This window comes from Eulemur rufifrons, chromosome 19 (genome assembly GCF_041146395.1).
Source record: "Eulemur rufifrons isolate Redbay chromosome 19, OSU_ERuf_1, whole genome shotgun sequence".
Lineage (NCBI taxonomy): Eukaryota > Metazoa > Chordata > Mammalia > Primates > Lemuridae > Eulemur > Eulemur rufifrons.
The window spans coordinates 6757629-6784981 of NC_091001.1; the positions used below are offsets into that span (position 1 = coordinate 6757629).

The following is a 27353-nucleotide window of genomic DNA, read 5'->3' on the forward strand; positions in this document are numbered from 1 at the left end:
TTCATTTTTAAATGGACACGAAATTTAAGGTTACCTAAAAGATTATGTAATAGAGACTTACCTGTTCAAAAACAGTCTTGCAGTACCTATTCCATGTTACTAAAACTATAAGTCTATGTGTAAGCAGCAAAATATGTTCCAAAACCTGCATTTTGGGGAAAAGTTTAACCAAAGGGAATAAAAGTCAAATTATGGCAGTAGGACACTTGGTCATTTTCCTGGTTTTACTAAGGGTTTTGTCAAAAATTATCAAAGGTGTGGGTAATTTTCAAGTGGGAATATAGTAATATAGGATGCTTAACCAGTAAATTTTAGAGGGAAGAATAAAAAGGGTCAAATGTCATCATGCTGAGGAACAAGAAAAATCTTAACCATTTTACCTATTTTAATCTGGTTTATTTAATTTTATACTTTTTACAACTTCGAGATTTAAATATTTCATTTCACCTGCTGAAAATTATAGTTGAAATCTGCAATATTTTCTTACGTAGCAGTGGGTTAACTCTTGATACGGTCATATGTTTAAGTCATTTTTGGTTTTCACACACTTTCTCTTTGCTCAGCAACTTAAGCACCTTGTCATTGGGAGACTACACTTTTATCTTCACAAAAGTTAATATTTTCTGTATATAAGAACCAAACTTAAGATGAAGTGCTATTTCCAATGAGAAGTGGGAGAGTTTTTCTTTCTAAATGGTTATTTCCTAAATGTTCTCAAAAGTTACAATTATTTGGTCCTTCTTTATTGGTAAATGTGATTTTTCTTATCCAGGCGGTAGAAATAGGAAAGAAAAGGTCAAGGATGGAAGCCACTTTAAATTATAACTAGTACAGATGTCTGAGACTGCGCTGTACAATAGGGTAACCCCTAACCAGAGGTGGCAATTAAGCACTTGAAATGGGACCTGCCTAATTTGACTTAAGTATGGGAAAAAGAATGTAAAATATTTCATTTATTTTTTTTAATGTGTCTCCTAGAAAATTTTGAATTACATATATGACTCACATTATTTTGCTATTGGACAGCACCGAACTAAAATAGGAATTTCAACATTATTACTAGTCTGAAATCTAAAACTAGTCAGGACTGAATTAAACATCCAGAAAATATTATTTAAACAGGACACTGTTTTCTTAAATGTCTTACATATTGTTAGGATTTGCTTTCACTCTGTAAGTGCTCATCTGATTGAGAAGATAAATACTTTTAAGGGAAAATATGTTTATCCTTGGTAAGTTGTGGTTTACTTGTTTTGAACACAACACATTTGTACTCAAATATTTAATGCTACAGATATTTTTGTAGAAAGGCAACTTTAATAGAAATACTTGTATCTTTATACTTTTACACAGTGAACAATATAAAGCAATAGCATCGTCTTTCCAATATTGCCTATAGAATAAATCAACAAGGTAATAGTTGATAATCCCATACCTCTATAGCTTTGATGAACAGTAATAATATTGTAAAGGGACCACATGGAATGACCCTAGTCCAAATCTAGATTCCAAATCAGAACTTGTTACAAATTATGTCAGTGTAGAGCCAGATGGATAATTTATGGGAAGAAAAATCATCTTTATATCATTAATACTTTTCTATGCTTAACTTTCTGAAAACAAAAATCTATTAAAAGTGTATTTTTTAAAAGTTTAATTACCACTTTACTACCTCTTGGAAGTGGTGCATACTAATTTGATATTGGCATTATTGTAGCTTTATTAACAGATAACTATTGGGGTCATGCTGAAATTTTTTTTTTCTTATTTGCTTGTTTTATGGGGTTTTGGTGATTATTTCTTATATTTTTAAATAATGAGGGCTCTGTTATATAGTAACTTGAACAGTTGATCTCTCAGTCCCTTCTAATTGTCTTGGATGATTCTGTTTTATTTTTTTATTTTTATTTTTTATTTTTTGAGACAGAGTCTCACTCTGTGGCATCAGCCTAGCTCACAGCAACCTCAAACTCCTGGGCTCAAGCGATCCTTCTGCCTCAGCCTCCCGAGTAGCTGGGACTACAGGCATGCGCCACCATGCCCGGCTAATTTTTTTTCCTCTCTATATATTTTTTAGCTGTCCAGGTAATTTCTTTCTATTGTTTTTAGTAGAGACGGGTCTTACTCTTGCTTAGGGTGGTCTTGAACTCCTGACCTCGAGCGATCCTCCCACCTCGGCCTCCCAGAGTGCTAGGATTACAGGCGTGAGCCACCACGCCCAGCCTGTCTTGGATGATTCTGAAGCAGGAAATGAATGCTATCTTTTTGTTGTTGTTGTTGTTTGTTTGTTTGTTTATGTTTTTGGTGAGGTTTTTTTTTTTTTTCTTTATTAACTGTTGGTTTGCTCTATTGCCTGTTCATGTGCTCTTACAGATGCAACCAATTCATGAAATTTCCGACTTAAAGAATTTCGTTAAGCATACAGAAGTATATAATCAAGATCTAGAGGTGGGCATGCATGTTGGTAATTCTGTTGATAAGTAACTAGAACTATAAAACATACAATATATATGATTTCAGAAAATAGAGAAATTATTTTTGAAATATTAATAACTTTGAATTTTACCATGAATTTAAATTGATATATACAAGTTCTTTTTTAATTCCTTAGAATTCCAATCAGATGCTAAATCATGTTGCCCTCTCCTTTGGTTCTTTTAGAATGAACTAAGTTCAAAAGCAGACCTGCTTAGAGAAAAGGAAGACCAGATTACAAAGCTACAGTAATACATAGACTCTCAGAAGTTAGAAAATATGAAAATGAACTTGTCCTACTCATCGATAAAAATCAGGGTTATTTTGTTATATAATCATGTTGGCATTTATAGTATACTATCATAGCAAATGCTTATATTGTATTGCTGTAATCAATTACCATATATTTCATTTAATTTGTCAATAACCATATGAGAAAGTGACTATTAGTATAATTAAATGCCATTTTACAGATAAGGTAACATTCATAAAGAGTTGATCATGGGCCCTCTTGGCGCAGTGGGCAGCGCGTCAGTCTCATAAAGAGTTGATCATATTCTTTGAAGAAATGTAAGGAAGTTAGGGACAAGCTTCCATTAAAAAGCAATAATTTTAAAAATTTTGGATTTTTTTTTCAATTGTTTTATTCAAATTCATGCAGAAGTATATAGTCAAGATCTTAAGAGGAGCACTTATATCAGAATTGCTAAGTAACTGAAGCTATAAAATACATAAGTAATGGAACATGACTTCATAAAATTTATTAATTTAATTAACAGATATGAATGCATTCTCATAATTTAATTGTTTTAACAGTTTGAGTATTTTTTCAGAATTTTGTATCTCTAGATTTGAGTTGACATTAACATTAAATAACACTGATTCTGGTTGTGAAATTGATAATCTCTTTTCAATTTGTTTTCAGTCTGCCTGCTTACTTCAAGAATGTATCAGTTTGGTTCTAGTTTTTAACACCCTTTTTTAAGACAGCAGTGTCTAGCTGGGACTCTTAAACTATTAGTTTCTGTTGTTCTTTTGTTTTCATTTCCATTTTTCAGAGTACTTTTTGTTACCTTCTATTATATTCTTTTTTGGCCTTCTATTTGTCACAAATGTTTCTCTTTAAAAGGGTTCACACCGGTTTACACCACACTATTCTGAGAGCCTAGATAGGAAGGCTCTTTCATATGTTTCTGGAGTATCCATTCATAGTGTGGCAAGCAGAATTGCCCATTTTTTTTCATATTCATTCAATTCATTTATTAATTCATTCATGTATTAATTTATTGCCAAAGACACAGTGTTGAATTCATGTAAGCTAAAGTCACTTTAAAATGCCAGTGCTCTCTAAAAATGAAGTTGTGGATTTTTTCATGTATTTGTCATTTGCATTTTCTCTTCTGTGAGTTGCCCGTTCATATCTTTTTTTATATTTTTCTATTGGATTGTTTGTCTTTTATTATTCAATTTCTGGTTTGCTATCCTTATTTTTAGCTGTTAACTACTCACCTGTCATGTGTTCGAGAGAATAACTCAAAATAAAAATACGTAGGGAACTTAAACTGCATAGTTGAAACAACAATTGTGTTAACCTTTAATTAAACAGTAATAGATTTCTAAATTATGATGCTTCCATACATTGCTTTTCTATTTTGGAAAAATATGACTGGAACTTTTAAAAATATTTTTATTAAGGAAAACATGATTTCTTTTCATTTATTGGTAATTAGCATATTTTTAGTTAGGAATAACATCTATGTACATGTTTGCTAAAGTATTTTCTAACTCTATGAAAATTATATTTCACTGAGGCCCTTTTGTCGTCTGTCTAGGAAAACACTGAAGACCTTAAAAAGATGAAACAGACTCTGTTTGATGCTGAAACTGTAGCCCTTGATTCCAACAGAGTATCAGCCTTGCTTAGCAGTGAAAGTCTGGAGCTGAAAGAGAAAATGGTAAGTAATTTTTGAAATATTTATAATAAAGCAGTTGTAACGATCAGTACATTTTTGTGAGTTTGCAGTGTTTTTCTCACTAGAAACAACTTGCAAGTACATGCAAACAAATGGAAAATGATACTCAGTTATATCAAAGCCAGTTGGAGGCAAAAAAGAAAATGCAAACTGATCTGGAGGAAGAATTACAATCTGCTTTTAATGAAATAACAAAACTCACCTCCCTTATAGATGGAAAAGTTCCATAAAGCTATTTTTTAATTTCAAATATTTCTTTGCAAGTCTGACTTCCTCTAGAAATGTACCTACATGATTTGACAACTATATTCCAAGGATTAAACATCCATTATACTCTGACTTTTTAAATAACTTAATATTAAGTTTTAAGATTATTGGTATTGGTATTTAAGATATGGGTATCATTGGTATTAGTACTTATAATGCTTTCCATGGGCTTCAAATCATAAGGATTTAAAAACTATTTTTCAAATACACTGGGCCTCATCTTAAAAAAGATGATTAAGAGATTATGAAAAACAAATTGTCGGCCGGGCGCGGTGGCTCACGCCTGTAATCCTAGCACTCTGGGAGGCCGAGGTGGGCGGATCGTTTGAGCTCAGGAGTTCGAGACCAGCCTGAGCAAGAGCGAGACCCCATCTCTACTAAAAATAGAAAGAAATTATATGGACAGCTAAAAATAGAAAGAAATTATATGGACAGCTAAAAATATACATAGAAAAAATTAGCCGGGCATGGTGGCACATGCCTGTAGTCCCAGCTACTCAGGAGGCTGAGACAGGAGGATCCTTTGAGCCCAGGAGTTTGAGGTTGCTGTGAGCTAGGCTGACGCCATGGCACTCACTCTAGCCTGGGCAACAGAGTGAGACTCTGTCTCAAAACAAAAAACAAATTGTCTATTTCCCAACATTGACTCTTTATTTAATTTGCCAAAACTTCCTACATTTGCTCTGTAATTTGGAACTGGAAAGAAAGATTACTGATCTCCAAAAAGAACTGGAAAAAAAAATTGAAGAAAATGAGACTTTCCAGAAAGAAGTTAATTTGCTCTCAGAATTGAAATCTTTACCCCCTGAAGTAGAAATGCTGAGGAAAGAAGTAAACACATTTTTAAGCACTTAACCTTTGTTTTGAAATAAAAAACATTGTAATAGTACCTTAAATATTTTGATGTCATTTATTTTAAAGTAGCGGCAAGAGACACTGAAACATTTGACTCAACTCGTTCGGAGGAAAAATGAATATAGTTCATCTTTTAATTTGTTCTTATGTTACTGGATGAAAAAATACTTACTTTCAAAGTGTATTTAACAGTATACTTAATAACATAATCCACGTAGCAGCCATTCCTCTAGTCCTCAAATGGCCCACCCTTAGTCTTGACCTCTTTTTTCTTGGTAGTAGCCAAGAGAGTAATGAGGTAAAGGGGCAGCATTGATATACTTTTAGAGGCCAGTACAAAGCTTCCAGGCTAGTGAATATGATTCTGTAAATCCATGGCTGTTCTTTCTTTCCGCCTTTCTAAAAGAAATAAAAATGGCAAGAATTTGAGTCCTTACTATACGGCAAACATGATGGTGAAGAACTTCAGGAACATTATTTTATTTAATCATCCTATAAATTCTTTGAAGGTAGGTGCTGCTCTTTAGCCCCAACAACCAGTTATCAAACTAATGGTTGAGCCACAGAGCTCCGCCTCCTACGCCTGTCATTGTAACCACTGTGCCGTGTTACTCCTCTTTGCTTTGTCTCGCCTTTATCTCTCCTCTTTTTCTCATCTCCCTCTACCTTTATCTTTCACAATGATTAAACAATTTGTAAGCAGGATATGGATTATTTAAATTAATTATTTAAGTAATGCTTTTTAAATAATAATTGTAAACAATTAAGCATTTAAATTATTCATGGATTAAGTTTTGGGACACCTGAGCTGAATTCAAAGTCTTTAGGGAAAAGAAATAAGTCAAATTCTGAGAAAAACAATAAAATACTTGGCACACAATAAAGTTAGAAAACTCTTTAGAATGATAAGAAATACAGACACATCCTACGTAAGTGTTTTCTCTGACTGTTCTCCATGCAGTCCTTATTAGAACCAAAGAGATTAGAAAACACAATATTTTTTTTATTTCAGCATATTATGGGGGTACAAAAGTTTAGGTTATGTATATTGCCCTTGCCCGCCCCCCGAGTCAGAGCTTCAAGCATGTCCATCCCCCAGATGGTGCACATCACACTCATTGTGTATGTATACACCCATCCTCTCCCCCTCAACATCTGCCCAACACCCGATTAATGTTATTCGCAAATGTGCTTTTAGGTGATGATCAGTGAAACCAATTTGATGGTGAGTACATGTGGTGCTTATTTTTCCATTCTTGGGATACTTGACTTAGTAGAATGGGTTCCAACTCTAACCAGGAGAACATAAGAGAGTCTATATCCCCATTATTTCTTATAGCTGAGTAATACTCCATGGTATATGTACTCCATACATATACCACATTTTATTAATCCACTCGTATTGATGGGCACTTGGGTTGTTTCCACATCTTTGCAATTGTGAATTGTGCTGCTATAAACATTCAGGTGCAGATGTCTTTTGGATAGAATGTCTTTTGTTCTTTTGGGTAGATGCCCAATAATGGGATTGCTGGATCAAATTGTAGGTCTACTTGTATCTGTTTAAGGTATCTCCATATTGCTTTCCACAGAGGTTGCACTAGTTTGCAGTCCCACCAGCAGTGTGTGAGTGTTCCTATCTCTCTGCATCCACACCAACATTTATTGTTATGGGACTTTTTGATAAAGGCCCTTCTCACTGGAGTTAAGTGATATATATTGAAAGTAAACAGACTAAGAAAATGTGACAATAAGAATATTGTATTGCCTTTCCTCAATCAATTCTTTAATTTAAATGACTTTTTTTGCAGAGAATTTTTTTTCCTGAAAATTGCTTCAATGAATTATGCAGTGCTAAATCTTATTTCTTTTCATAGATACATGATAAATCTGAAGAGCTCTGCATAATAACATCAGAAAAAGACAAATTGTTTTCTGAGGTAGTTTATAAGGAGAATAGAATTCAAGGTTTACTTGATGAAACTGGTAAAACTAAAGATGATTTAACAACTGCCCAGTCAAATTATAAAAGAACTGATCAAGAATTCCAAGATTTCAAAACCTTTCATATGGAATTTGAGCAAAAGTGTAAGATGGTCCTTGAGGAGAATGAGAGAATGAATCAGGAAATAGGAAATCTCTCTAAAGAAACACAAAACTTTGGTATAAGTTTGGATGCTTTGAGGACTGAGGTTGGTACAAGATGCTGTCTAAAGAAATGACCTTGAGTCTTCTTGGGTTTGGGGTGTGTGTGTGTGTGTGTGTGTACACGTGCGCACATGCACAGCCACGCCATAAACTGCTCTGCTCTTACTGTGTCACGTTTACTGTTTTTTTAAAGCTTTCTCACAAGACCCAAGAACCTCAGCAGAAAACATTTGAGGATCATGAAAGGTTAAGTGAGGTGAAACAGCTGAAGAAACAATTAGAAAATAGAGGCTCTGTGCTGCAAACTGTAGAAAAGGAGAAAACACTGATTACTGAGAAACTTCAGCAAACCAATTTCCCCTTTCTCCAGGCCCTTGCAACTACCATTCTATTTCCTGTCTCTATGATTGACTATGCTGGGTACCTCGTACAAGTGGAATCATGCAGTATTTGTCTTTTTGTGACTGGCTTATTTCAATTAGTATAATGTCTTCAAGGTTCATTCAAGGGTCACATGTTATAGCATGTGTTAGAATTTTCTTCCTTTTTACAGTGAATAATTTTTCATTGTGTGTACAAGGGGGCATGCAAGAGTTTGTAGAAAATGGAATTAAAAGGTAAAAATTAAAAATATGAACTTTGTTTTTGAACATAAACTCCATCAAAGGCAAGACACTTTTGTAAGCAGGGATACCAGCCATTTAGTCCATCCATAAAGAACTGAGAGTCCTGGGAGTTTAACCATGTCAGTGCAGTCTTTTTTACATCATTAACTGAAGAAAAATGGGTACCCTTTAAAGACTTTTTCAAGATTATGAAACAAAAAGAAGGCAGAAGTGGCCAAATCAGGACTGTAAGGTGAATGCCTGATGATTTCCCATCAAAACTCTCCCAGAATTGTCCTCATTTGATACGAGGAATGAGCAGGAGCATCGTCGTGGTAAAGGAGGATTATCTCATGAAACTTTCCTGGGTGTTTTTCTGCTAAAGCTTAGGCTAACTTTCTTAAAACACTCTCATAATAAGCAGATGTTGTTGTTCTTTAGCCCTCCAGAAAGTCAACAGATGAAATGCCTCAAGTAGCCCAAAGAACTGTCGCCGATCTTTGCTTTCACTGGTCTGTGTCTGCTTTGACTGGACCACTTCCACCTCTTGGTGGCCATTGCTTTGGTTGTGCTTTCCCTTCAGGATTATACCGGCAAGGCCACGTTCCATGTCCTGTTAAAATTCTTCAAAGACATGGTTCCAGATCTTGATCCCACTTGTGTAAAATTTCCATTGAAAGCCCTGCTTTTGTCTGCAGCGGATCTGGTTGTAACAGGTTTGGTACCCATGAAGTGGAAAGTTTGCTCAACTTTAATTTTTCAGTCGGAATTGTACAAGCTGAACCAATTGCGAAGTCTGTGGTGTTGGCTATTGTTTCTGATGTTAATTGTCTATCCTCTTCAATTAAGGCACAAACAAGATTAATTTTTTCCTTGCAAACTGATGTGGATGGTCTGTTGCAGTGGGCTTCATCTTCAACATTGTCTCATCCCCTCCTAAAACAGGTTAGCTATTTGTAAACTGCTAGTTTCTTTGAGGCATTGTTCCCATAAACTTTTCATAAAGTATCAATGATCTCATCGTTCTTCCACCTAAGCTTCACCACAAATTTGATGTTTGTTTTTGCTTCAATTTTAGCTGGATTCATGTTGCTCTGATAGGGGCTCTTCTCAAACTGATGTCTTATCCTTCTTAGTGCCTCAAACTAGATCCTGTTCAGATGTGTTATAAGAAGTTAAAATAAATTTATTTTGGTGCAAAATATTTTGAAATCTATTCATAGATTTTTCATAATATACACTTTCCAGGAACTTCTTGAAGTCCCCTCATGTATACCATATTTTGGTTATCTATTCGTCCATCACAGAATCATGGACACTTGGGCTGCTTCAAACTTTTGGCTATTGTGACTAATGCTGCTTTGAACCTAGGTGTACAAATATGTCTTTGAAACCTTGCTTTCAATTCTTTTGGATACATATCCAGAAGTGGACTTTCTGGATTATATGGTAATTCCATTTTTAATTTTTTGAGGAAGCATCCATAATGATTTTCACACAGCTGCTCCATTTTACATTCCCACCAACAGTGCACAAGTATTCCAGTTTATCCGCATCCTTACCAATACATTATTTTCTTTCTTTTTTTTTTTTTGATAGTAGCTGTGCTAATGGATGTGATGTTGTATTTTACTGTGGTTTTAATTTGCATTTTCTAATGATTAGTGTTATTGAGTGTCTTTATATACTTGTTAGCCATTTATATATCTTTGCAGAAATGTCAGTTCAAGTCTTTTGTGTATTTTTAAATTGGGTTGTTTGATTTTTGTTGTTGAATTGTAAGAGTTCTTGATATATTCTGGATATTACCCTTTTTTCAGTTATATGATTTGCAAATATTTTCTCCCATAGGTTGCTTTTTCAGTCTGCTGATTGTGTCCTTTAATACACAGAAGTTTTTGATTTTGATGTATGTAGTCAGATTTATCTATGTTAACTTTAATTATTGCCTGTGCTTTGATATCATATCCTGGAAATTATTGCCAAAACCCCTCTGTGTTTTCTTCAAAGAATATTCCCCTATGTTTAGGTCTTTAATTTATTTTCAGTAAATTTTTATACATATAGTGTAAGGTCAGGATCCAACTTTATTTTTTTGCATGTGGATATCTAGTTTTCCTAACATCATTTGTTGAAAAGACTGTCCTTTCCCCATTAAATATTTCAAGAATGCCCCTTTCCCTGGCATTTGTTGGAGATCTTGTGACCGTATACACAAGGGTTTATTTCTGGGCTTTCTGTTCTTTCCATTGTTTTATATGCCTGTCTTTATGCTAGGACCATACTGTTTGATTACTGTAGCTTTATAGTTAAGTTTTGAAATCGGGAATTGTAAGACCTCCAACTTTGGTCTTTTTTAAGATTGTTTTGTCTGTTTGGGGTCCCTTGAGATTCCCTATAAATCTTAGGATAGATTTTTCTATTTTTACAAAAGGCATCATTGGGATTTTGACAGAGATTGCATTAAATCTGTAAATTGCTTTCGGCAGTATTGACATCTTAATAATATGAAGTCTTCCAATCCATGAACATAGATGTCTTTCCACTTGTGTCTTCTTTAATTTCTCTCAGCAACATTTCTAGGTTTCAGTGTACAAGCCTTTTGCCTCCTTGGTCAAATAAATCTCTGTGTACATTTATATACTACTATCCTATAAAATGAGCTGCTTCTTTTCCCCATTTACTCTGGAGCACAATCCTGCCTTGGAAAAGAAGATTTTTCTATTTCTGTCTCCCATTGCTTCAGTACTTCTCTCCTATAAAAACATTTTCACTTCCTCTGTATCTTATGTCTCGGCTTATTTATAATTAACCATGAACCAAAAGAACTTGACCTTGATTTGAAATTTTTAACTTATACTTTTATGATGGGAAGGTTTTTTGAGTAGATTTTTGAAAATAAGATGCAACAATCAGTGACTACTTTGAGTAAATCCAAAATGCGATTTACAGGACCCTATAGGAAAGGGGCAATAGAGGAGGAAAGAGGGAAAAAGAGTGTTATACTCACTGGGAACTGCTAGATCCTCTGTTATCAAGTTCGTTCTGGAATCATCCGTCCATGTCAATAAAAAGATCTAGCTGTGGATTCTTTGGAGCAATTCTGTTCGTTAGGGGTCCTGTAGTCTGGGATGCAAAACTGAGATCAATTTGGTTTTCTATCATGTTCATGCTGGAATTGGCCATGAATATATAAGAGTGGGTGTGGGGATTTCCAGGGGTCCCTCTGTCCATCTGGGCACCAGGGGCTGCATTGGTAGACCTATCATGAATCCGCCTAGAGTGCTCATTTTCAATCCTGCTCGATGTGTCTCTGGAAATGTAGTTCTTTAGCATATCTCAACAAAAATTTTAAACTTTGTGGTTAGTAAACTTATTCTCCTATAAAGGACAAAATTTTTTTCTTTACGTAATAATTAAATCTGTTAGATTTTACTCATAACCATGGTAGGTGAAATGCCTTTTAGGCTAAATTCAGATTGGAATGTACCTTCTTTTTTGGAGACAGAGTCTCTCTCTGTTGTCCTGGCTAGAGTGCCGTGGCGTCACCCTAGCTCACAGGGACCTCAAACTCCTGGGCTCAAGCAATCCTTCTGCCACAGCCTCCCAAGTAGCTGGGACTACAGGCATGCGCCACCATGCCCGGCTAATTTTTTCTATATATTTTTAGTTGTCCCGATAATTTCTTTCTATGTTTTCAGTAGAGACAGGGTCTCACTCTTGCTCAGGCTGGTCTTGAACTCCTGACCTCGAGCGATGCTCCCACCTCAGTCTCTCAGAGTGCTAGGATTACAGGCGTGAGCCACTGCACCCAGCCTGGAATGTACCTTGACTATCACTACAGAATACTCTGTCTCAGTCTGCTTTGTATTTATGTATACTGTTGTTTTTAGGAATAAAGATGCGACATTCTAAATTATGATATCTAACAGACTAATCCCAAAGATTATGTGTTCCCCACCTTAATTTCTCATGTAGTTAGCTCTGTGCTCACCATTGTCAGAAGCTGATGCATATTGCCAACAATAAAAGGGTAGTTCAATAAAGTATGGTTTATCTGTATCCACTCTAGAGAATGGAGCAGCTACTAAAAATTATGATTTGAAGATTATATAACAGTATGAGAAAACAGATATGATCTAAGTAGATAGAAAAGACAAGCTAAAAATAAACATATGTATATAAATTAATTACAATAGCTATGTTTAAGAAAAAATTTTAATAGAAAAAACTCTGGAAGGAAATATAGCAGAATTCTAATAGTTGGTTATATGAAGTTGCTAATATTAGATGTCTTTCCTAATGTTGTGCCAACAATTGTCAGTCTCTGTCTCCCTTTACCAATGAGTTCATATATTAGGTTACCTTTGGTTGGTTATGACTTATTAATATTTATGGATACCTGAATGTATATAATATGCTTTTCTTATCAGTATATAAAAATAAGTATATTAAGAAAAGATGAATTATGCCATAATATTATGAGATAGGTCTTTATCAAAATTATTTTACCCTCTACACATAATAACACTCTCTAGCCTTTTGTGAGTATAACTGCCTCGGAAAATATAGATTTGCTGGGAGTGGGGGATAGGGAATGATCTCCAGCTTTGGGGTAGGGGGGAATAGGTAAAGTGATAGAGTTCAAAGTTGCCCATTCCACTCCTATAGTAGTAAAAAAACAAACTACTAGTAGTATGAAACTTAGACAGTATTTATGGAAGATATGTACAAAGGAAAGGCGAATATCTTTTATTTATTGTGTAATTGGTTTGAAGTAAGTGAATATGCATACAGTCAAGTTAACCTATCATATATGAAGATAATTATTATAGTAATTCTTATCAGTGAACAGGCACCAGAGCACAAACGCTGGAGCCAGCCATTTGGGTGCTAAACCTGGTTATATCTCTCTGAGTGACCATGGGCAAGTGACTTTACCTCTCTGAAGTTCAGTTTCTTCATCTCTCAAATGGGGATTATAATAATGCCTACCTCATAAAGTGATAGTCAAGATTAAATGTCTTAAGATATGAGAATAGTACCTGGTACATAATATATTTATTGGCTATTTTATTATTAATATTACTGAAGTTGTTGTTATTAACTACAACTTTAATATGTTTGTATTTTAGATGGATGGCATAGATAAAAAAAGGAATTTGGATGCTAAAAACACCCAAACACTGATTGCAGATGCTAAGGATGATGAAATAATTGAGCAACGAGGAAAACAGGAGAAAAATGAACTCCAACAAATGTTAGAGAGTACTACAGTGGAAAAGGAACAATTTAAGACTGACCTAAAGGAAAATGTCAAAATGGTAGGATTTAGCACTGTATATTGGCAATACATTTTCATCTTTGTTTCAGATTTTTATCAACTTTATTTAAGTATAATTTACTGGCAATAAATGTATCTGATGGAAGTGTACAGTCTGATGACCTTTGACAAAATGTCTTGACCTCATGTAGTCCCCACCCCAGTCAAGATAGAAAATATTTTCATCATCCCAAAAAGTTTCCTCATACCCCTACCAGCTGATCCTCATCTCCCCTTTTGCCCCAGATACCATCCTGATGTGTTCACCTCATTCTATCTCTTCTAGAACTTCATACAAGTAGAATCATTTAGTATGTAGTGTTTTGTATTTGACTTGTTTCTACATTGCTTTTTATTGCTGAGTTTTAGTCCATTGTATGAATGTGCCACTGTTTTTTTTCTTATTCTTTCTCCTATTGATGGAAATCTGGGTCACTTCCAGTATTTGACTATTTTGAAAAAAACTTTCTAAACATTCTTGTACAACTCTTTTTATGTATGTATATTTGTTTTTTATTTCTCTAAGTTAAGTATCTAAATGCAATTCCTGGGTCATAGGGAGGTGTATGTAACTTCATGAGAATTTGCTAGATTGATCTCCAAAGTAGTTACACCATTTTACATTCCCATCAGTAAATTAAGAGAATTCTGGTGGCTCCACATCCTTCCTCACCAACACTTCCTATTTATTGTTGCTTTTAATTTTAGCCATTTAGTGGGTGTGTACTTTGTTTTAATTTGTCTTTCCCTATTGACAGAAGATGTTGAACACTTTTTCTTGTGCTCATTGGCCATTGTACATCTTCTTCTATAATTTATGTGTTCTCTCAGTGGTGTGCTGTAGATTTTCAGTGAACAGGTTTTACGTATTTTGTTAAATTTATTCCTAAATGTTTCTCTTATCTATGCTGTTGTAATGTTTTAATTTCATTTTAATTGTTTATTGTTGGTGTTTGCCAATATTTTCACACCTAAGTTAGTTTTTGTATCTTTGTTAAGGAGCAATATAATGTGTATAGGTTGAAATTAATATTTGGAGAAGTTCACTATGGATCACAGTCAAACTTGACCATTTGTATTTTAATTTTCTAAGTTTGTTGGTGTTGTCAGCTTGGTCAAAAGAGCTGAATGTAAATAAGCATACAAACAAAAACTATATTCTCTTCTCTTTGTCTGGCTAGTTTTGTTTTTTGTTTTTATCTTGATACGAGAATGTCACTGTGTGAGCTTACTGACTGGGATTAGCCCAAGACATGCTAGCAAAGGGTGGCAGCCATTTTGAGCTTGCTGGTGATCAGTGCCGCAAATCAAAGCCATCCCAGTGTTTGAAAAACCCATAACTACAATCTCATTATTAGTCGATGATAGTTCGGCAAAGTCTTTTTTACCTTACAGGCAGAAGTGAGCTAAGCTCTCATGATAGAATGCAAAATCCAGTTCTAATTCTCACAATAGGAATGTAAATTGAACAATAAAGAAACAATATATAAAACATATTCTTGGCATCTATATGATTAAGGACTCACTTTCTTTTTTGAATTAGTCTTTTCCGAAATAGTTTACCCTGATGTCTTCATTTGTAGGCTGAGGTAAATGCTGATTTTTACCCGATTTCATAAATATAAGTTAATATTTATTTTAATATCAACTTTTTTTTTAATTCTAGACCATGGAAAACCAAGAAGAATTAAGAATTCTTAGAGACAAACTTAAAAAGCAATAAGAGATAGTTGCTCAAGAAAAGAGCCACACCATAAAGAAAGAAGAGCTTTCCAGGACCTGTGAGAGACTGGCAGAAGTTGAAGAAAAGCTAAAGGAAGAGGTGAATTTTTAAAATTATCTTCCTGGCTATTTTTCCTGACTAAATTTTTTTGGGGGAATGTATTTTGATTCCCATAGACCTAAATCCAGAAATAACATGTACCTCCCAAATGAACAGATCTTAATGCTAATATTTTAGACAATTTCAACTTACACTGAGATCTAAATTAACATACTTTGTGAGGATTATATTATTCTAGAGTCTTTAGGTGAGAGATGGCCTGTGTCATTTAAAGAAATCATATATATTCATTCATCAAATATATATTGAGCACTACCATGGAACAGGCACTGAGATACATTAGACAACAAAACAAATATCCTCTCCTTATAAGATATATTAGTCATTCTCTAAAATGTAAGATTTATAACTATCACCATGTCTTTGATGTTTGCAGTTTCCTGAATCATTTATTTAATAGAAGTAAAGTGCTGTTGTAATATTTGCATAAGAGCTAAGACCCCTGTAACAACCTGGGCATTTTAGCCCAGGTGATTCTAAAATGCACCCACAAAGATATTTCTAGATAAGCTGAGGGCAGTGCCACATATTATAGATAATATATTGTGGTTTCTATTGTTCTCCTATCAAGTGTTTTTTTCCTAATATGTGTTTTCTTTTAATTCTGATCCCTTTCACCATTTCACCTAATTGAGTTTACTGAAACCTTATATCTATTTCATGCTTCTCCTAAAGAAGTAAAATCAATAGGCTGTGAAGGTCGATGTCTCAGTATTTTGGGGGTCACCCCTTATAAGCATTTTATTAGACATGAAAGTAAATCATCCAAAAAGTTTTTAAGAGAGTGAGGAATTAGTTATTTGATAGCTATATATGTATATATATATTTGATAGCTATATATGATAGCTATATATGTTAATTAGTCTCTTTGCTTTTTTACTTTATCTCATTTTCCCCTTACCTCCTTAATGAACCTATATCAGTGTCCTAGGGCTGCCAAATCAAATTACCATAAAATTAGTAGCTTACAACAACAGAAATTTATTCTGTCACAGTTCTAGAAACTGGAAGTCCCAAATTGAAGTGTCAGCAGTGCCATGTTCCTTCTGAAGGCTCTAGGGAAGACTCCTTGCCTCTCCCTAGCTTGTGGTGTCTCCCAGCCACCCTTGGCATTCCTTGGCTTATTACTGGATCACTCCAGTCCCTGCTTCCATCTTCACATGACCTTTTAATCTGGGTCTTTATGTGTCCTTTTCAGTCTCTTATGAATACACTCTCATTGGATTGAGAGACTACTCAGTAGGGTCTCTTCTTAATCATAATCTAATTACATCTGCAAAGGCCCTGTTTCCACAGAAATTCATACTCCGAGGTTTTAGGCAGACATGAATTTGGGTGGGACACTATTCAGCCCTCTACAGACACGTATGCCTAGAAGATTAGTTTACTTTTAGTGCTACTTGCCTGTGTCCTGTGGGGAGGGGAGGCAGGGCTATTAATGATTTTACATAAGAATCTTGAGAGAATGTAGACAAAATGGTAATTATAAAAATTATACATTTTAAGAGCCAGCAACTTCAAGAAAAACAGCAAGAACTTCTCAGTGTACAAGAAGAGATGAGTGAGAGGCAGGAAAAGGTGAATGAACTGGAGAATTTAAAGAATGAGTTAAAGAATCAAGAATTAACAATGGAACGTATGGAAATGGAGCAACTTAAGTTGGCTCAGAAACTTCATGAAAATTATGAGGAAATGAAATCTATAACCAAAGAAAGAAATGATCTGAAGGAATTACAGGAATCATTTGAAACAGAGAGACCAACTTAAAGGCTATATAAGAGAAATTGAAGCTACAGTAAGTTATACCCTTTTCCTTCATCTATTAAATGTTTCTTTCAAAAACTGAGCAAAGGGGCAGGCAATGTTGGGATAATGTTGCTATATTTCTTAAATTTCACTTGCTAATTAAGGGCCCACAAACAAAAGAACTAAAAATTGCTCATATGCATCTGAAAGGACACCAAGAAACTATTGATGAACTAAGAAGAAGCATTTCTGAGAAGACAGCTCAAATAATAAGTATTCAGCAGGACTTAGAAAAATCCAAAACCGAATTACAAGAAAAAGTATGTCTTTTCTTCCTCTCATCCTTTGACACTTCTTTCTTCCTTTCTCCTTTAAAGAAAAGATAAGAAGTAAGTAGTGGCTAAGTTATAATTCATTCATTTATTTGGTACGGATTTGTTGAGTGTCTAATGTGTCAGGCATAGTCCTAGGTTATGGAAATACAATGGTAACAAGGTGGACAAAATCCCTATGATCCATTTGTAGTGGAAGAAAATAGCTGATAAATAAGTAGTCGAAAGTACAAGATAACATCAGATAATGACAAATGCTATGGAGAAATGAAACATTGGGATAACTGGGCCAATGTGTTAAACGACTACTCTTTGCCCAACATTGAGACTATGGATATAAATAAGACATCATTCTGTGCTCCTGATATAGGCATATAGAAATCCCTCAAGTCCAATATGGTAAATACAGAAATATGATAATGTGAAATTACATGGTACCACTAATGACCATGGAAAGGGGAATAAATCTGTACACATAGAAAAATTGAAAAGCAGCATGGGGACCCATTTGAAAATGGGAACCATATATTTATTGGAATACAGGTTGCTTAACTCTGATTTTTCTCTTGTAGCATTTGGAAACTAGTAGAGAAATAAGGGTGCAACTGACTGCATCAGCAGTTTGTTGGTAAAGCGTAAGGATTGGTTCACTTTTGGTCTAAGCTGGAAAGAAAATTATGATAGAAAATGCCTAGCAGAGGCCGGGCGCGGTGGCTCACGCCTGTAATCCTAGCACTCTGGGAGGCCGAGGCGGGTGGATCGCTCGAGGTCAGGAGTTCGAGACCAGCCTGAGCAAGAGTGAGACCCTGTCTCTACTAAAAATAGAAAGAAATTATATGGACAACTAAAAATCTATATAGAAAAAATTAGCCGGGCATAGTGGCGCATGCCTGTAGTCCCAGCTACTCAGGAGGCTGAGGCAGGAGGATCGCTTAAGCCCAGGAGTCTGAGGTTGCTGTGAGCTAGGCTGACGCCACAGCACTCACTCTAGCCCGGGCAACAAAGTGAGACTCTGTCTCAACAAAAAAAAAAAAAAAAAGAAAATGCCTAGCAGAAAAGTCATGAATAGCTTGAGCTGGAAATGAGGGACAATGAATAGATAAGGAGTTTGTGACCCAAGGTAGGCTCTGAGGGTTCAAGATCACTTTCATTGTTGTAGAAAGAATCCTGATCTTTTCCCTTTAAAAATTATGATATTCATAGTGATCTTCAAACAGTAACCTTGGTATTTTTATCAATGTCATAAGATCCCACAACTTCATGAGGAACAGGAGCTATTTCCCAATGCGAAAGTAGTCAGCTTGTCTCAGGAAACAATAAATGAATTGGAGTTATTGAAAGAACAGTCCACAACCAAGGACTCAACAACACTGGTAAACATAGGAACAGAAAGGCTCAGGTTGACTGAGAAACTTCAAGAAAGTCGTGAAGAAATAAAATCTCTGATTAAGGAAAGAGATGATTTACAATAATAAAAGAAGCACTTGCAGTTGAACATGACCACCTGCAAGCAGACATTAGAGAAACTTTGGCTAAAGTCACTGTCATCTTTTCCTCCCATTTAATAAATATTTTATAAGAGAAGACAGCTGTTTTCTTAAATATTCAAAAATGATTTTGAAAAAGCAATGCTAAATTACAAGAAAGGGTAAAGCCAAAAATGCATCATTTCTTTTCTCCTTTAAACCTGTTCCTCCAGCATCCCATAAAGCATGACGACTGTCTTTCTCATTACTTGAGTCAGATTTCCGGGAGTTATCCCTACTGGTGGTATCCCTTCCTCTCTGCTCATTCTATAATCCAAGCACCAAGCTCATTGGTTTGAGAGTGTAAGAGTGAGTGTGTGTGTGCGTGTGTGTTTAAAATCCTCCCACTTTTCTCTCCACATTGCCACCACCCTATTCCAAGCCACCATCATTTCTTTCTGCATCAGCCTCCTAACCAGTCTCCCCACATTCATTCCCACATTTCTCTACTCCAGTTTCCATCCTGAGCCCAAGTGATCTTTTCTTCTTAAATTCCTTTAATATCTTATTGTTGCTTTTAAAATGAAGACCAGGATCCTCTACATGGCCTGGGAGGCCCTGGGTCCCAGACCTTGCTGGTCTCTAGACTTCCTTCAGCCCACTCTTCCTCCTGCTCCTTGTGCTCCAGCGACACTTGCTGGTTGCTCTTTCTCATCTCGTCGCCTTCAGACACTGATCTCTCCACCTGCAGTGCTTTCGTACTCCTTTTTGCCTAACTAATATTGTTATTCTTCAGATCTCAGCTGTAGCTTTCATCCCTTAGGAAGCCTTCCTCATGACTCACAATAGGTTAGGTTTGACACTAGTGCCTGGGGAGACCTCAGCACCTCTATTTGGTAAGATCTGACATAAAAATCTATCTTTGTTCCTAAAAGTGTAAGCAAAAGGCAGAGATCGTGTAAGTTTCATTTATCATTTTGTCTCCAGCCTCTAATAGGATACTGACAACAGAGGGAGCTCTCAGTAAAAAAGTGTTAAATACCTGAATAATGGAAGAGCGGGAGGGTGGAAAGATTGCTCTGTAAATGAGTCATTGAATCCTACCTTAATTGTTTTAGGAAGTATTCTGATTTCTTTTCCCCTAAAATAAAATCTCTCCAAATATCAACTGTATTGTTTTTTGATTCTCTTAAGATCCAAGAGTCTCAAGACCAACATGAACAGTCCTTCAATGTGAAAGAAAAAGACAATGAGAATACTAAAATAAAGAATGAGACGGAGCAATTAAAGGAGAAGTTCAAAGCCAAAGATTCAGCACTACTAAGAATAGAAATGGAAAAGCTCAATTTGTCCAAGAGACTTCAGGAAAGTTATGATGGAGTGAATTCTGCAGCTAAGGAGAGAGATGACCTACAGAGACTGCAGGAAGTTCTTCAGTCTGAAAGGGACCAACTCAAAGAAAACCTACAAGAAATTGTAGCTAAAGTAGGTTTCATCTTTTCACCATATTTTTTTTATAAATATTTTGTAAGCAAATATTTTCATAAGCACTACAGCTTTGGAAAAAGGTGTTAGTTGTATAATGGCTATAATTTTTCTATAAATTTCTTGGAATTTCCTCTAAAAAAGCACCTGGAAGTGGAAGAACTTAGTTGCTCATTGTTGCCTGAAAGAACAAGAAGAAACTATTGATAAGTTGAGAGTGACTCTTTCAGAGAGAGACACTGAAATGTCACTAATTCAAAACAAGTTAGAGCAATTGACCGTGTCCCATTCCCTTTATACCCTGTGCTTAAAGGGAACTATGCCAATTTTAGTGTCCACCAGAACAGCAAGTGCTAGTTAGTTCCAGTCCAGAAGCTGATCTTGACAAGAGAGTCCCTCCTGCCAACCTGTAGTTAACTTAAAAACTTACATGTAAATGCAGCTTCTCGGGATCTGCCAAAACTAGGTTGGAACCGCAGGGGTGGCCGTTAGCGAGCCCCAACTCATCTGGATGTCAGACCTTCATCCTTGACCCTAGTGTCGGGGTTATGGGACTAGCCGGAACTTGCTGAATGGGGTCCCCTCCATCACCACTGCCACTACCACGTTGATCCCTTAATTTGCCACTACATGCTCTGGGAAAAGTATCAAAACAGTAGCCACCCCAAACCACAGATCAGAAGTGGAAAAAATATACTGGCAAAGGCATGAGTTTACCAGCGATGTCATTTCGGTGAATGGACCAGGAAATGCAGACTAAAGCAACAGAATGACAAAATGATGATTTATTCAAGGAAAAGTCAGCCATTTTACCCAGTGGCTCAGCTAAATTGTCACATTTCAATTATAGATATTTATGACACATATAAAGTGATCTTGCAGGTAAAAAGTTCAGCTTGCAATGCATTAATTATTTCCAGGTTCATCTGGTATTTCCAGTTTTTATGTTTGTAAAATGAGAGTGAAGAGGAAAAAAAAGTTTTCACTCCTGTTGAACACAAACACTGTGTGTGACAAACACAGTTTGCTTCCAAGCTGGAGGTATCTTTGTGATTAATGGCTTATTTAAATTTTTAGTATAAGAGGTAATGGGTAAAGGAGGACTTTTAAAAATAAAAGCCCTGGGTTCTAGCTCTGATACTTGCCCTGCTCAAATCAATTATGTTCTAGTTTGAGTCCCTATATCTTGCTGTGTTCTGATTTTTTCAACCTATGTGCCATAGCAATTGTGGGAAGAAATGAAAGAGGTGGGTGAAGGAAACAACATCTTGTGGAGTTCTTTGAGTGTATTGGAAAGTTCTGCAGTATTTTTCCTTATGTTCAAAGCACTTTATAATAAATAACTAATCAAGAAACTGTTATTAGTTTTTTTAATGTTCATTTTGATGATGGTAGTGTGCTGTAGCTAAAGTTTGCCTTTGTGGAGGACTTTACATTGTACATTCCTCTGAAAGGGGATATGAAAGAATTTGTTTACTACAATATACTCAGGATCTGGAATAGTATCTGGTACATGGTAAACCCTCAATAAATATTGAATGATATAAAAGAAGAGCCTACTTAGTAAATCTTTAAAGTAATAGTATATTAGTTATATAGAGATTGTACACAAATTATCCATTTATGGAGAAGATTTAAGCAAATCTTTCTGTTAAGTCCACTAACAGGCATCGAGACAATAAATATTGCAATTAAAAAATGTAGCCTATTGCTCTCATCTCATTTTAGTTTAATATTTGCAGAGTTTTCAGTTAATAGTGGTATAAAATTCTGTAGTAGAGGGAAGGAAATATTTCTCATAGAGTGTATTGTATTCTTCTGACTCACCTTCTGACTTGGCTTTGTTAAGAAGGTTTCATTACAGCCCTGGCTTACGATCTTAAAATGTCCCTTCCCCACAGATAATTATTAATAAATTATCTCCTGTGGCTTTCATTACTTTCGTTTCTTTATGAGAGGGTATTATCCATTCAGCTGAGCAAGCAGAAAAGCGGAGCACGGTCCTGTCCTTTCATGTTTTTAAGCAAGTTCCTTCATTTCTCCAGGTTTTGACTTCATGCTCTACAATCCGTGTTGGCAAACTAAAGACCAAAAACCAAATCTAGTCCACCACCTGTTTTTATAAATCCCCCCGTGAACTAAGGATAGTTTCTATATTTACAAATAGTAGGAAAAAATCAAGAGAAGTGTATTTCACAGTATATAAAGTTATATAAAATTCAAATATCAGAATCTATATAAATAAGGTTTTATTGGAACATAACCAGGCTAACTTGTTTACGTATTTTCTATGGCTGCTTTCACACTATAACAGCAGAATTGAGTATTTTGACAGAGACTATATGGCCCTCAACGTCTAAAATATTTACTAACTGGCCCTTTCCAGAAAAAGTTTGTTGACCTCTGCTTTTGGTTGTTTAACTGATGGAAGAATTTTTTTTTTTATTTCAGCTCATTATGGAGGTACAAAAGTTCAGGTTATATATATTGCCCATGCCCCCCCATCCCCCCAAGTCTGAGCTTCAAGAGTGTCCATTCCCCAGACAGTGCACATCGCACTCATCACGTAAGTATGCACCCTACAGAATGGGAAAAAATTTTCGCATACTACACATCAGATAAAGGACTGATAACAAGAATCTATTTAGAACTCAGGAAAATCAGTAAGAAAAAAATCGAACAACCCTATCAAAAAGTGGGCAAAGGACATGAATAGAAATTTTTCAAAAGAATTTTCTTAAGCTACATAAAATGAAGCTATATGTAAGCTTTTAAAATGAATTTGGTAAGACAAAAAAATTTTCTGAATCAAAAGCTAAACTAGTTTTACATCAAAAATGTTCCGGCTGCCTCCTTGAAGTACTATTTCAGGTTTTTAAGTTGACATTCTAATATTCTGGTTTCAATCAGAATTTCAACCACAAAAATAAAGAAAGATGAGGCAGAGTCAATTCTGCCTGATCGGGAGTCAGAATGGAATTCTTGAGTAGATTAGACTCCAGTTTCAATTTTGTTTCTACCACTTATTACCCAGGAAATACAGTACTTAACTTTTTTGAGCTTCAGTTTTCTTATCTGTAAAATGGCAATAAACATATTTAATAGTTATTTCTAGGGAACCACAAGTATTAATTTGGTGATTTTGCTTCAAACCAATATTCCTTAAATATTTATTTACTGTTTTTCAGTGGGAGTAAAAAGAAACTGATTTTCTATGGACAAAAATAAATTATTCACCATTTTTTAATGTTCAAAATATGTCTTACCTGAAGTTATTTGGAATTAAATTTTACTTTGCAGGTTTTTCCACCACTTACAACTGTCAGTTACTCCTAGCCACCAACGATTAGGCTAACTTACATAGATATACTTATTAAATCTAACTCAAAATACATTTGAAAGGTCTTTTTTCTTCTTTTCATGCTAGCAAAACATTTCTCATCTTGTTCTCATCTCTGTGTGTCTGAGTGATCACATATGCATGTTTGTGTGTACAATTTTCTGAAGCAGACCATTTGTTAAGGGACATATTAAAGCTTTTATAATTTAGATGATGAAGGATAAATTGGTCTTCCGCGGTAAAGAACATTATGCCTATACATTGGTTGGCCCCAGATTTGAAAGTCCCCTGGCTGCCCTAGGCTGTAGGGTTTGTACCTCGTGGTACTTGAAGCCCTCCGGATTCTGAGAAGACAAAGATGCCGCACTGGCAAGAATTCTCTCTTGGCCAGGCGCGGTGGCTCACGCCTGTAATCCTAGCACTCTGGGAGGCCGAGGCGGGAGGATTGCTCAAGGTCAGGAGTTCGAGACCAGCCTGAGCAAGAGCGAGACCCCGTCTCTACTAAAAATAGAAAGAAATTATATGGACAACTAAAAATATATATATAGAAAAATTAGCCAGGCATAGTGGCGCATGCCTGTAGTCCCAGCTACTCGGGAGGCTGAGGCAGGAGGATCGCTTGAGCCCAGGAGTTTGAGGTTGCTGTGAGCTAGGCTGACGCCACGGCACTCACTCTAGCCTGGGCAACAAAGTGAGACTCTGTCTCAAAAAAAAAAAAAAAAAAAAAAGAATTCTCTCTTGTTTGCATTAGAGGTCTCTGTAGGGTCTGATGGGACTGGGACCAATTTACATTTTGCCTGTTGATTAAGGAGATGAGTGTGAAAACCTGAGTTAATGGTCATCAAATTTCTGATTAATTACAGTGATGTTGTATTAATAGAATGGTCTCCTTGAGCTGAGACAAAAGAATTTTCTGAATCAAAAGCTAAACTGATTTTGCATCAGAAATGTCCCGGCCGCTACCTTCAAGTACTATTTCAGGTTTTTAAGTTGACATTCTAATATTTTGGTTTCACTCAGAATTGCAACCACAAAAGTCAAAGAAAGATGAGGCAGAGTCAATTCTGCCTGATGGGGAGTCAGAATGGAATTCTTAAGTAGATTAGACTCCGGTTTTAATTTTGGTTCTACCACTTATTACCCAGGAAATATCGTACTTAACTTTTTTTAGCCTCAGTTTTCTCATCTGTAAAATGGCAATAAACATGGTTTAACCTTATTAGGATTAAATAAGATAATATGTACATATATAAGGTACTCTCTTACCACCCTGCTAGGCATAAAATAGGCTCTGAAAGAAAAGCTATTGATAGAGTTATTGCCACCGTTTTGCAGATATCTCCTTAGAATAGAAGATATATCAAAACATGAGGGAGATATGAAAGGAGGCTATAGAACAATGCTGTCCAACAGAACTTTTGGCAATGATAAAAATGTTCTCTATTTGTGGTAGCTACCAGCCATATGGGAACCAAGGAATTCATTTCTTAAAATCTAATTTTAATTAGTTTAAGATTTAAAGCCACCGATGTGACTGGGCCACCGTACCATATTGAACAGAACAACTCTAGAATTTAAAAAGATATCAACAAAGAATTAGACAAAATACTATGGCTCTGGTAACACAGAAAGAATGAGTCTCTCAGATTAGATAAAATACTAAAATGGGGAAGTCCCTAATAGGAGAAGAGACACACTAAAATTTATGACATATAGGTATATACATATTTTTAGTTAAAGACAATTTTAAGAGCAGTTTTATGTTTACTGCAAAATTGAGAGGAAGGTACAGAGACACGCCGTGTGTTCCTGCCCCTAACGCGCACCGCCTCCCTGTCGTCAGCAGTCCCCACCACAGTGGCACACTTGTTACAGTCAGTGAATTTACATGGACACATCATTGTCACCCAGAGGCCATAGTTTACATTAGGGTTCACTCATGGTGTGATACATTCTATTGGTTTGGACAAATGTATAATAACAAGTATCCACCATTACAGTTTCATGCAGAGTGGTTTCACTGCCCTAAAAATCCCCCGTTTTCCTCCTTTATTCATTCTTCCATCCTTCTCTCCCTTCTCTGGCAGTCACTGATCTTCATGCTGTCTCCATGGTTTTCCAGCATATGTAGCTGGAATCATTCAGTATGTGGCCTTTTCAGATTGGCCTCTTCCCCTTGGCAAGATGCACGTAAGTTTCCTCCATGTCTTGTCATGGAACAAGCCTATATTGAACAACATATTTTATGTAATGTATTATGCTGCAATGCTGTGAGAAGGTAAATTAGAATTATAACATCCAGGAAAGGTGTTCCAAAATATAATCACATAATTTATTAATATCACATATATTTCCTTTGAAATATATTCACATATTTTAAAATAATACTGAGTGCAATTTTAGTATTAGTGAAATCTGAGCCGCCTTCTAAAACAGAAATAACTCCAGACAGTGGATTCAGTGGTGACTTCATCTTATGGACCACATTTAATTGAGAATTAACTAATTCAATAATTTCTGGAGCCCTTAGGTGCAGGATACACTAGGATGAATCATACAGACACAGGGAAGAACAAACCAGGAAGAAGAATCCATCCGGGGGAAGGCCTTGTACTAGAACTGAAATCTGGAGTAGAAAGAGGGACACAGAAGGGAGTTCACGAGGAAGAGGGGTGAGTGAGGGCTAAATCTTGCAGAATTGTTTAGGCCAGAAAAAAGAATCTGGACTCTCTCCTTAGAGCAAGTGAAAGCCATTGCAAAGTTTTAAGTTGGGGTTGGAAGGGGATGATGACAAGATCAGACTTTGGACTTTAATGAATCTGATGGTTGGAAATAAGACAAACAAATGGAACCCTGTCTAGGGAGAAGCATGAAAACCCACCTGTAGAATCAGAGGGCGACTAAGTAATATAATATGCAAGGTCTTCCAAGAATAAAGTAGATTTTCATTATGTTCCATGGCATAGTCAGAAGGATATTTTCGAAAGTTGGATCCAGCCAGGTGTAGTGGCTCACGTCTGTAATCCTAGCACTCTGGGAGGCCGAGACAAGAGGATCGCTCAAGGTCAGGAGTTTGAGACCAGCCTGAGCAAGAACGAGACAGTCTCTGCTAAAAATATTTAATAGAAAAATTAGCCAGGCGTAGTGGCAGATGCCTGTAGTCCTAACTACTTGGGAGGCTGAGGCAGGAGGATTAATCACTTGAGCCCAGGAGTCTGAGGTTGCAGTGGGCTATGATGATGCCACGGCACTCCACCAGGAGCAACAGCGTGAGACTCTGTCTCAAAAAAAAACAAACCTACAACGCCCTCTAAGTGTTCAAGTGAAAGGAAAAGTTGCACATCTCTCATTTTAAATCAAAAGCTAGAAATGATTAAGCTTAGTGAGGAAGGCATGTCAAAATCTGAGATAGGTTGAACACTAGTCCTTTTGCACCAAACGGTTAGCCAAGTTATCGATACAGAGGAAAAGTTCTCCTAGGAAATTAAAAGTGC

General features: G+C 35.9%; 1 protein-coding gene across 1 annotated transcript in view; it reads left to right on the plus strand.

The window, feature by feature from the left end:
- Positions 1-27353, plus strand: part of LOC138400080 (centromere-associated protein E-like) — an 86187-nt gene that overhangs the window by 53918 nt on the left and 4916 nt on the right. Inside the window, 18 exon segments of the mRNA XM_069494884.1 lie at positions 2374-2448; positions 2662-2793; positions 4308-4430; positions 4514-4674; positions 5387-5546; positions 7448-7762; positions 7912-8145; positions 8907-9044; positions 13459-13647; positions 15313-15468; positions 16997-17241; positions 17243-17285; positions 17401-17556; positions 18816-19035; positions 19038-19105; positions 20229-20519; positions 20664-20680; positions 20682-20822. Of these exon segments, the coding sequence (XP_069350985.1) occupies positions 2374-2448; positions 2662-2793; positions 4308-4430; positions 4514-4674; positions 5387-5546; positions 7448-7762; positions 7912-8145; positions 8907-9044; positions 13459-13647; positions 15313-15468; positions 16997-17241; positions 17243-17285; positions 17401-17556; positions 18816-19035; positions 19038-19105; positions 20229-20519; positions 20664-20680; positions 20682-20822 (2864 nt within the window).